This window comes from Xiphophorus maculatus, chromosome 3, assembly GCF_002775205.1.
Source record: "Xiphophorus maculatus strain JP 163 A chromosome 3, X_maculatus-5.0-male, whole genome shotgun sequence".
NCBI lineage: Eukaryota > Metazoa > Chordata > Actinopteri > Cyprinodontiformes > Poeciliidae > Xiphophorus > Xiphophorus maculatus.
Window position 1 is genome coordinate 22,813,320 of NC_036445.1, and position 12,642 is coordinate 22,825,961.

At 37.7% G+C, this 12,642-nt stretch overlaps 1 protein-coding gene across 1 annotated transcript in view; it reads left to right on the forward strand.

Annotated features, from left to right (window-relative positions):
* LOC102225386 (growth factor receptor-bound protein 10) overlaps positions 1-12,642 on the forward strand; it is a 71,121-nt gene that overhangs the window by 16,411 nt on the left and 42,068 nt on the right. Inside the window, exon 3 of the mRNA XM_023330704.1 lies at positions 4,263-4,359. Within this exon, the coding sequence (XP_023186472.1) occupies positions 4,263-4,359 (97 nt within the window). The remainder of the gene's footprint in view (positions 1-4,262; positions 4,360-12,642) is intronic.

Below are 12,642 nucleotides of genomic sequence, written 5' to 3' on the forward strand. Positions count from 1 at the left end.
TAATGTTTATTCAACATGCAAAGAATATAGAAATGACAAGAGGAGGAGTTGGAGCGAAATTGCTACCTCAATAAACCCGGTAACTTTTCAGCTGTTCTTCGTTAACGTGACATAAATAGGTTATAATGATTTTGATTCAGTCAGGACTTTACGCTGACTCTAGCCACATGCATTGCAGGTAGATTGTAGTAAAGCATTGATTAATGCCTGGTTTTAAAATTAGTTCACTGGACTTGTAGCCATTATTTTGCGCCCATGTTGGACACCACACTGCAGGAACGAACCCGATCGAACCGTTATACCTAGGATTTCTGTCGGCTAATGTGTGGTCTCTCAGATTTTGAAAATGGGCCGACAATCGGCCGACAGCTTGTAACGCTTGGGTTGAATTTAAGGGAGGAGAGGAGGTGGCAGCCTCGTCAGGGCGATCGAAAACTCACAACCACACTAGTACTGGGAAGTCCACAGTGTCGTCTTTTAATAAATACGCTCTTCACCAACCTTACAAGCCCGGTTGAACGGCTGCTTTATTATCAGATATGAAGATGAGCAGAGTCCAAACAACCCGTAACATTACTAAAGAAAGTTAGGGAGCTAACATGTCCGTCTAGCACGTTTCTCCCGCGCTCTCTACAGAGAAGCCGTGGCGCATACTTGTGACGTCATTAGCAATACTAAAGTATCTTAAAGAGACACTACACAATTACGGCTGTTACAAGCTCTAAGATCGTAGAGTGTGCGCTGGGCAGAAAAATTTTGAATTGTTGAGGCTGTTTAAGCTGAAAATCTGGCAGCGGATTTTTCTGTGAATCTTTTGTTGCTACAAAATTTCCCTGTGGGAATGTACGGTCTCATATCTTGTGCCCGAGAGAAACATTTCTCCGAACTTCCTCTCTTGCACCTTATGGAAAGTTCTGCAACAAAATCTCTTTTATTCCGTTTCATCTCCTCTCCATTTCTGTCACAAATGATGCCATCACAGTGCCAAAGAGTTCAGTGCTCCTTATAACATTTTGATGGATTCAGAAGTTATCCACATTTTTAGTTTATAGACACAAAACATTTTGTTTAGTTGAGACTTAAAGATTTGAGTTCTTGGATAGAGCTGGGCATCACCCTTTTTTTTTTTTCTCAACAGTTTGGGTCGGTGTATGGAGGGTAATGTATACTCTCGTGTGCATAGTGCACAGAAGCAAACATGCAAAGCAGTCTGCATGCACAGAAACCCTCACTGGGCTGTTTACAAACCGTTCAGCTGTAACAGATGTACCTTGACTTGCTGAATGAGAAAACCCATTCAGTGTGAAATTCCAGAGTTATGGAAGATTTCTTTCCTTGATAAAACTGCAGCCGTGACCCAAAACAGATTCACGTGAAGATAGCATTGATACTGAACAGGGAGGATTGTTTTGAAACGTTAATCTTTTTATAAAGTGAATACATTTTACGCAGGTTCTAATTTGAAAGAAAATTGTTAGCAGGGGGGGGATAATTGATGTAATACGTTTTGGTAATATTTTTAGAAATGACAGTGTGACCTAATTCTTCATATGCCGAAGTAAAACTAAATCAAAGTGAAACACTGAGCTGCTGTGCATGCAGAACGTAGGGAATGTTTGCCAAAGAAACAAGATGTTCTGTAAACTACCAGTCAGTCCCTCCAAATCTTTGTTGGATCACTTGGATAAACATTCACATTTGCTGAGTGAAAGCTGCAGATAGCTGAATCATTTTGGGTTTGGACGAGAAATTACATACGTTACTAAAGTATGTGAACATATTTTATGTTTGTTTAAAAAAATAGATATAATAAGATTCTGATTCCACTTGATACACATATTTGTCACAGTTAATTATTCACTGGATTTTGGTAGGTTTTGTAGATTTGTTCACATGTCATTATGGACACGAAATGGAGGTTTAAATCCCTTCCCTGACATTAACAATTGTCTTGTATGTAGGAATGTACAGTACATTAGGTAAATAAGACTTCAGCATTGTCTTCCTACATTACATCTCCGTCTTGTACTCTAACTTAAATAATTTCATCACTAACTTAGCTAGGGTACCTAGGATAGGTTGGACATGATAGAAATATCTAACAGCATGATAGACACGAGAACATATATTCAATTGCTTTAAAGTTGAAGTACTATTCAAATGTTGCTGCAACAACGAGACATTCTTCTTTTTCATGCGACACTGTCCACATGCTCCGTTTGCACTGACGGTAATTCATTCACCTCAGCTTACCAAAAGCTTGAAAGGCAGCCGCTACAGGCATTATAACTTACTCTCTGATTAAATCAAGTCTGCAGCTGCGGATTTTCTTCACCCAGATTTGAGCTACACAGAATATTCATGAACATATACTTCAAAAAGGACTTAATAATTCTCAACATGTCTTCATCAGCATAAAACAGGTTTTTAGAGATGACAAAATACACGGTGCGCTAGAAAACAATGTGACTGCAGCTTTTGTTGTCCTCAACCCATGCAGATGTTTCCAACTCAAAGTATTCTTTGAATATTTTTACTACATTCAGAATTATAGGTTTGCTTACATTTTTTAAATGTTTTCCCCAGTGGATTTTTTTTCCCTTTTGTTTTTGTGCATTACATAACTCCGGTTAAGTTGAAGAGATGTTTGACAAACTGCAGACTGTGAAAACAGCTTGGCAACGTAATGAAATTACATCATTTGACCTGTTGAAGCCTTTATTGCTTAACCTGAGCCAGCATAAATATAGAACCAAAGGTATTGTTTTGGATCAATTTCAGCTGTTCCCTGTTGGCCTAAAGTCTCTTGATGACCTCAGTACTGAATCAAATCCCAGCTATTACATTTAACCTGACTCTAACATCTTTTAAAGGTGTAGTTCAACATGTAGACCTGATCATTTTTTGTTGTGTTGTTCATTTGAGGCTCAATCTCCACAGCTTTGCCTCTGCCCTGCTTTCAGGGCCTTAACCTTGCCTCTGACCCTCTTCTGACCCCTTTCAAAACGCTGTACCCTCAGCATCTTCACTCTTCAGCACTCCTTTCAACTTCTTCAATATGTAAGGGTTTTTGTAAGCTCCTTGTCCAAACTTTGTCTGACCTTGGTCCCATTACGACCCATCTTTAAAGACTTAAGCATCACATGGATGTCTGTGTGTTTTTAGTATCGTTGAGCTTTGTTTCTCTGTGACTGTGAAGAATGTATGAAAAATGCAAAGGTACAAGCCATCCATGTATTTCTCCCAGCTACATAAAAATGAAAAATACTCATTTATCTTACCTTATTATTTTTCCTACTTGTAATCTGATGCTGCCTTAGGTTAGCATTAATTTAGCTTTCAATGTTCAATCTAGCTTTTTTGTTGGTAAGTGAAATAAAAATCTAATTTCTTATGTTTGAGTTTATTTTTATTTAGCTGTTTATTCCCAGACAGCTGTTAATGCTGCAGTAGGGAGTTTTGACAAAAACATTTTGACTAAGCACTCCCTGCACAATCTGTTCAGGAAGCACAATCCATTTATTTGGCTCATTTCCACATGTGCTGAAGAAATCCTAACACATTATTCTTACACTTCACATCAACAAAGTGTAACGTATTTTTTATATTAATTGACATACTTGCTATATTACCTATTTTTCTAGAGAATGATATAATTTTCTTTATGAATAATTGTCATAATTTAGTTAAAAAACTATAAGAAGAAAATTGTGTGTTGGACTCTCTGGACTGTTAGCTATTAGCTACCGTCTATGCACAATCTGGTGGACTCCTCATGGATGAGAAAAGGACCTTTATTTTTACAATGATCACATCTTTTATGAAATTAACCAAATGTTTTATCGGATTGTACAAAACTGCATACCATTTGTTCATGGAAAAAAGTAACCTGGTATCTTTCTTGATGCTTGATAATTGTACAATGGCCCATTTACTTGATTTATTTATTTATTTATTTATTTTTAAGCAGTATTGAGAAAATGCAGTTAAACCATTTTAAACTTTATTTCTTATTGTCTTCAAAGCAAACAAAAACACGCTCACTAGAAGTATTTCTGTTAGCACATGCGCAGGTTAGCTGATGGTATGGATTGTTCTTCCAGAACAGATCGTGCAGCGACAATCTCTCTCCCTTTGTAATCTTGTGCACGAATGAGGGATGAACATTTTTAGAGCATCTTTATTAAGAGTTTCTTTTTGTGTTGCTTTATTCCAACTCACAAAAGTTTATTGTTTTATTTTTATTTTTTTACCCATTTCAGCAGGACAACATAGACCGCTCATCCAATCACCGACAGGCTGACCTCATTCGTCCAAGCTTTCAGCCATCAACCAATCAGAGTTCTCCAAACCATCAAGGTTAGTGCTCTCTACCAAAACAATATTTATGGACACGTATTTGTTGTTACTGTATGTGTGGCAATGTTTATGCTTGTGAATAACGAGTCTGTGAATAACTTTATTATGAAACTTTAAATTGCTTATGACAAAGATACACACATGTTGACAGATTTTCTCGCCACAGAAGGATTGGGAGGTTAGTTAGGGAGGGGGGCTGTTTATTATTCTCTACTGTATGCCAGACCTGGGTCACTGCCTACAATCTATATTTGGGTTTCTTGCACTGTAAACATTTAAGCTGTTCAAAGGGTGTTCTGCATAGACACTGTGTGCCAATTTAATTATTCTGTCTAACTAATTGTGCCATACAGGGTCCATCCATGACAATCGGAGCATGAGATTTAAGTACAATATTGGCTCAGCATGAGAGGTAAGGGCGGGGAGTCTGTGAAGGCTCGATCAGTGAATGAGAGCGCTTGGCTCAGGCATGGGGAGTAAATGGAGCAGAAATTACATTGTCATTTTTCAGCATCAGGCAGGTTGGATGGAACTCCCAGACAGTGGAATACAGATGACTTTAATATAGCAATATTTGTGTTCAAACAGAGCAGTGTAAATGGTGTTTGTGTAATGATGCGGTAATGATCTAGCAACATTAAATCATTTATAATTCTTTCTCTGTTCTTTCGAATGCATCACATGATTAAAACAAAGAAGTACCTATAGATTAGTAAAAAGGCTTATTATTAAAGTTTGACCTGCAGATGATGTGTGATTCTCCAGTTTTGTGCAGGTGAGTCAACATTTTTGCAGATTCTGAATCCTCTTTAGGAAATATAGGAGGACAAATGAACTTTTATAACAAAAACAAATTTGTTACACAGTTAACATTTTAAACTGCCTTTATTTTGTTAGCAATTTGCTCATGTACTGCAGCCTACATTTGTAAAACAGCAGGAACTGGACATATTCCTTAGAAAATGCAGAACGGTACCATGACTCTCATAGCTGCCAACTTTTCAAAGTCCAGGATGTTTCATCACAGAGGTTGGAAGCTAAACAGCACAAGGAAGAGCTTTCATTTGCTTCATTTATCCTTCCAATATTATTCTGAAAATCTTTCTCACGCTCTTTTCACAGCCTGGAAAAATGAGACTTAGTTTACTTCTAAATACTTTCTTACATTTCTGTGCTTCCTCTGACTTCATCTGCAAACACCTTGCCGGCAAACTGGCAGTCATCTTAGTTCAGTGACAACTTTGATACACAAAGACTGGTTTCTGCATTGACTGGATGCAGATTTTTGTATTTTTTCCAACCGGCCAATCGCTGTTCAGGGCCAAAAAGCTTAAAATTGTCAGAATTTAGTCAATAAATGATGTGTTTGCTTATTTTCAAATCAAAACTCCACTCCACTTCAGTTGTTTCACTTGACCACAGGCAGACATCTGTATTGGCATAAATTGTAATTGTACGTATTTCTTATTGCATACTGCTTGTTGTTTACCTTTAATTTTAACCTGGAAGGATCCCATTGTTTTCCCTCTCACATTTAGAAACATAAAACCTTATCACTGGGAGGAAGGGCTCTTCTTTTTATCTGGACATGTGCTTGTGCTCCTTATCTGAGATAGTTTATTGTTGATTGTAAAACTTGGTTGGCACAATTTTTTATTATGATCTCACATATGAAATCTTATATTTTTTAAAAAAGTGATATATTAGTGTTTGCATTGACTGTGGCTATAAAGTTGTTGGTCAACTATGAGATAAAGTTATCTAAAGGGGACTTTGTGAAGACTGTGGTTTCATTGGCAACCTCTTAGAATGACCAGAATGTTATGTTCTCAAGATATCTTTCTGAGATGAGGCGGTCACATCCTGTTCCTTATTGTATCAAAGTCACTGATGGTGTTAGAATGGCACACTTTGTTTATGTGAAAAGATAACGATAGCCTTTTCAGGGCAATGGGAAACTCAAGCACATCCCTGCTGCTGTGATGGCTCTTAACACTTTTTTCTTGCATGGAGACAAAGTGGCTGTGCCAATGAGATATACATGTATATTCTTATGTAAACGCAGAACACTTTCAGCAGTTAGTTTTTTTTACCTTCGCCAGTATTATTGACTTTGAAAACATTCCCTCCACATGCCATAATCATCCTTTCACACATACATTCTTGCAGCACTTGCTCAAGAAGTAAAGAACCATAAAAAGCCTGGATCTTATCCTACAGGTGGGTAATAAACTCTAAAGGGACTGAAATGCTTCCAGCAGCTGTAATAGCATTCACAGCAAGAAGTAGTGTAGCATCAGCTGAGGTGTGAGTGCCAGCATGCAGCCGAAGAAATGAGTTGGCACTAATTACCTTAGTACACTGCAAGAATATAAATATATTGTAGACTGTACAGTGAAAGCAGCAATAGGTGCATGAAAAATTCTTTAGAAAATGACAGGAAACACCAACTCTGTTTAAGACTAACGGTCTGTATTGGGATATTTTTGTTTGGACCATAGAAAATTAACCAACAGAGATAGTCAGGGTTACACACAACAACTCAATTAATTAATCTCTAATGTTGCAAATGATCAATCTCAGATAGGATGCATGTTGTCTGTCCTGTCTCTTGCAATGATTCCTGAAAAGGTCAAGCTTTCAAATTATTGATGTGAACATCTACCAACCTTAGTCTTTCAAGTTATTGGGATATAATGTTCACCCCATTAAAAATATAAAACATTGTGTTTATGTTCAAAAGTAGTAGAAAATATGCTAACAATGTTAATAACAAGAAGTGCTCTTATTTTGAAGAACCATTCATGTCTTTATGTATCTTGTAAATTGTCCACTCTTTTACTTACAGAGCAAAATATAGGTTTAGTGTCTACCCGCCTCCCTACTTCGAAACAGATGATGGTCTGCAAGGTCATTTGGAAACCATATATTCAATCTGCATTTAATGTTCCAAGATTTAGAATAAATTTCAAAATAAAGAGTTGGGGAATGATCTAGTGCTTGGTCAAAAATAAAACACAATATGAGGCTTCAGTCCCAGACATTGAGTTTGAGTCAAGTCTACAGTAACTAATATACACGTCTGCATCTAAGTCTAAAGTCTTAGCTGCTGACTTGAATCAAAGAAAATGGTTCCCTTTTTTCAGATGCAATTAAGCCCAATATTATGCATACCCTTGAAAGATTAAAATTTCAAATTACCCTACAAAGCATTAATATTACTTCTTGTACAAAGAAACATCTTAGTAATATCACAGTGCATTCCTTTCACCCTAAGCCTAAGTATGAATAATTAACTGTATACTACATACTGTAGATATACAGTATGTCCCGCCCTGTTCTTATCCCATGCTTCTTTTTTTCCTCTGTTTGTCCTGTTCACATTCTCCCTCTGCTCCTCTTTGACCCTCTCCCTCCCATCTGGAGCCTTGGCCCACAGTGGGTGTGTGTGTCATCACCAGAGGTATTGTAGTGAGCGACCCCGAACCAGTGCACTTTACAGTGCACTTGCTCTGGCATCGCTCCCACAGATTGCCTTTGAATAGAAACCCCTTTGCCAGGCTTGTATTCATGGGCCGTTGATCCCCCTTATGTGTGTGCTGTTCGTGTGTCTGTGCGTGTTCAGTTTCTGTACTGTAAATGTAAACCCCGTACTCTCCCCTTTTTCTGTTGGAGAAAGACCCCTCCTTTTTGTTTTGAACTAGAGGGAACAAGTCCAGAATCCATAGTCTACATCCCAGGGTTAAGAAGGGCCATATGGGGCTTCCCTTCTCAACAACAGTCTTGTTTTTCTCCATCACTCGCTGACTAATGAGCAAAAAGGTATTCAGAATAAGCTTGATTCAAATTGTCGCCAAGCTATTCCCCTTCACAGTGTATCACTGTTATTTAGAGTGGCTTAGGTGGAAAATTGATGTAAGCTGTGTTATTTATAAAACTTATTTGCTTCCTGTAGATGTTCAGAGGAGTAAGGAGGGGGGTATCCTTCGAGAAGAAAGTGGTCGTAAAGGGATTCAACTTATGAGAGCAAGAACTGTAATATCATTGCTATCTTATGAAAAATCCAGGTTTTATATTTAGAACAGGCTGGCACAGTATTTGTAATATAAAACCGTAGATGGAGCACAGTCACTGAGCATAGTTAAGTCTGGGGCTGCTTGATAACAGAAAAGCAAATAATTGCAATATAGTTGCTGAAAATGTACTTTTTACGACTTTTTCTCCTCGTTCACAATTTCCTCACCACTTTCTGTGAGTGGAACTATTTTGTCGACTGGATCTACATGAAATTTCTACATCAAAAACAATGAAAGTCCCTTAAACTGGGCAAATACAGTATATTGTTTATTGCATCTCCCTTGAAATATAAAATAAAAACAGCAAAGAGGTTCTTTGGGATTGTAAACTTCAAGAAATTGATTTTGTTTTTAAAGCAGATGGGTGTAGAGGCTTTGGACACTTTTGGAGCACTGTTTAATCCAACATCTGAAAACTGAAAGGACATGGCACAGTTGCAAACGTGACCATACCTATGAACTAAGAGGCCATATGAAGAATGAAAGCCAAGACACCGATGTTAACTTTGGAAAAGTTGCACAGCTCATGTGGGAGCTATATTATAAATATTAATGAATGAGCCAGAATGTAGTTACTTCCACGTGAGTCTACTGTCTTTAAGCAGAGATAATCACACCTCTTAAAGAAAGAGTGTTTTATTTTAGGGATGTATTTCCTGATGGAGTGTTTGGTTGGTGTCCTCGTATCTATTTACTGCTCAAACCATTTCTGTGTGTCACTCCCTAATTAAATTTCTACAAGAATTAATGCCCCGGTTATCTACGTTCATCAATACTAGTTATTTATTTCATATTGTTGCCTGAAATGTAAGTTGATGATGGTTGAATGAAGCTGTCCCTGTTTGAGGAATGTTTTTATCTGTTCCTGATTGATTGCTTAGTTGCGCAAACTTTTTATTAGTCGAGTGAAGGTTTAGTATTTTATTTTGGATTTGAGTTCTGTTAGCTGCTCTTGTTGTGTTTGAATCCTAAGGATCTTTACACCTCAGATCACACTTTTTACTATGTCCACTTCAAATTCAAAACCCTCATTGTTTTTAATCCTGTACATGCTTGCCTACTCGAGGTGCATGCTCTCAGTGTCATCAAACAGTCCTTTGCTTGTTGTGCAATCGTGAAATGCACCGGTGACTTCAATTGTATGATTGATAGTGACGCACAAATATTTCATCCCCCCAAGTAGTTTAAGGCTTGCATTTCCTTTGTGTGCAAACAGTTCTGCTAATCCAAAGGCCAAAGTAGGTCAGAACTTTTTCTTCTGTTATTGCTTACTAGCTTAAGGGGACATGGCTCAACTAAGGAGAATACCAGATGCAGACCGATTGATGTATTCAAGTGGAGTGCTCTCACACAATGTGCTAGGCATTAGACTGATTCAACTTTATATTAGGAAATGTATTTGTATGTATTAGCCACTCTTTGCAAGTTTGGCAGCTCTGTTCTGCTGCACTGGTGTCTCTTTCTCCTTTAGTCTGACTTTTTATGCACCATGTGTCTAGTGGTATATAGCCCTTTAGCTCTCCAGGTTATCTATAAGTAGCTGCTTCAGCTTTCCTGTCACTATTAATACCCAGAGATTAACCACCTGTGACTCACAGGCACCTGTGATACGACTGCCTGACACGTTTTCAGGAAAATCTCCGCTACGACAACACTAAAGGTTTTAATGGGTAGCTTGGAAGAGAGAAATGAGAATATTTACCGCAGCTCTGAAAGCTCCTGCTGCTGTTGTTCCCCCAGGCCTTTTTCTTTTTTTTCTTCCCCCTTTAAAAAGAACACTGTTGTATCTCTGCAGTCGCTTTGAAGCCCCTCAGATGCAACCTGAAACCTTACATCCATCAAATTACTGTTTGTGTTTCCTCAGTCAGCCTTTCTGCTTAGGAATGGGACTTTTACTAACTTTAAAGTGGCCTGACATCTGCAGCAACTCATATGATACAGCTGTTTGAACCCGGAGCTGTGAAGTCGCTAAGCTATAGCTTCAGCTAAATACACCTGAGAACTATTGAATGGTTAATTTACATAAATCAAAAATGTTAACAATAAATTCATTCATTAACCCTCCAGGTAATAAAAACTCCAAACTGTTTCTCACAAAATTAGAATATTAAAATGGCAGTACAGTATATGAAAAACATAAAGTGTGTCATGGAGGTGATCAGCCTGAAAACAACAATCTACTTTGGTTCTGACTGTCTCCACTCTTGTCCGATGTTGTGGGACATTGACTGCCAAATGAAATTCTAAATTTATTTTCACGTCTATGTGTGACGGATCTTAAAGCTCTGACTCCAGCTGCAATACCCACCTTGTGACCCAAATTCTTGAATGGACTTCCATTAACAAACCTTCTTGAGTCTGGGATCATTACTGTCACTTGTGCACCATTTTCTTCAAAATTGTTTCCTTCCACTAAACCTTCCCATTGAAAACACTGGATACAACACTCTCTTAATAGTCATGTTCTTCAGCAATGACATTTTGTACCTTACTCTCATTGTGGACAATACCAATGAGTGAGTTTTAGTGTCTATTTCAGTAAATTCTGATGACTATGTTTTGCAGATAATTAAAACAAAACTGTAATTATGGAACATTTTTATAAAGCACTGCATTGATTAAAATTCCTCATTAGAGGTCAGATAAAGCAGGCAGTCTGTATGTATATTTCTTCTGTTCTGCAGGATAACATGTCGGATCTCTTGGGTAGTTTCTATCCCTTATTACTTTTCTGGAGTTTCATGAGTCTTTTTTATGATTAGAGATTGTCTCCCCCTAGTGGCACACTCCTTTTGCAGCTGCATACTGGTGAAGTATGAATACACCAGCTTGATGATAAACTTTTAAAGATTTCTTCTATTTTTTCTTTTCAAAATGAATAACTTGGTAAAAGATTAATCACCAGTGCAGCTTGTAATTTAAAATTGTGCAAAGTTAGACTCCCATTTCACCCAGATGATGAAAGATTTATAGCATAAAGCAATTAGATTAGAATTTCCCCCTCAGCTGAGATAACACTTCTTGAATTTAAATGTGCCCAGAGGTTTTCCAAAGGGCTTTGTAGGATAGATTCTTCCTCCGAGAAGAATTTCTCATCTTGACTTCTAAATACATTTAAAAGCTGGATGTTTGAAACTTAGTGAATTGAGAGCCAAGGCTGGCTTCTCAGCTCGGAGTCCCAGTGGAAAGGAGTTCAGAAGTGCAACGGGCAGGTTTGTGCCTGCACCTGATTTCTCTGGAGATTAGGCTCGCTGGGCAGAACAATGTACTTAGTCAAGACTGTCTTTCTGATGAAGCAACTGGGCAAAACTAGGTAGCTATCGGTGTGTTCCTATGTGGTCTTTTGACACACCTACAAACATGGATATTGACGATAGGGCAGAAATGAGAAAATACTTAAGACGTAGTAGAATCAAAGCATTATCTTGCATGTTTGAACTTTTTGCCTTTAAAAAGTTATTGTCCAACAACTTTCCAACATCTGGAAATTCAAAACATGACCGAACTACCAACCTCCCAGGACGTGGCAGTCCACATAAACTGATACCCCGGAAAAGGAGAGCAATAATCAGTGAACTGGGCCAGAATCCCACGGTAACTCTGAAAGAGATGCAGAGATCCGCAGCTCAAGTGGGAGGAACAGGTTTTTTATGCTGCCTAAATCTGGAACAACCTCCACAAAAACTTTACATTTTCAGAAGCGGTTATATACTTTAAACGTGGACTAAAAATATCTTTGCTTACTACACCTTCTGATCAAAGCAGCTTCTAATAAAATGTATGAAACATTTGTTTCTTCCATGCCTTTAGTATCTGTATTTTAACATTATTATTTCATGCCATGCTTTTGTTTTCTTTTGCTCTTTCCTTTGATCTTTTATGAAGCACTTTGAATTGCCTTGCGTATTAATGGTGCTAAATAAATAAACTTGCTTTGTTGTGCCTGTAGCTGTGCACTCTGTAAGTCTGGTTCTTATGGAAGAGTGGCAAGAAGAATACTATTGTTGAACAATAACCACCAACAAATCAAATGTTGCAGTTTTTTTTTTTTTACAAACTATGTAGGGAACAGAGGAAAAATATGTGAGAGGAGGTGTTCTGGACAAAAATGTAACAAGAATTGTGGTGGAAAACAAAATATAATTTGGAGTTTATTGTGACTTGAATAAGTTTTATGTGTGAAGGTTATAAAAACTTTTGTAGGGTA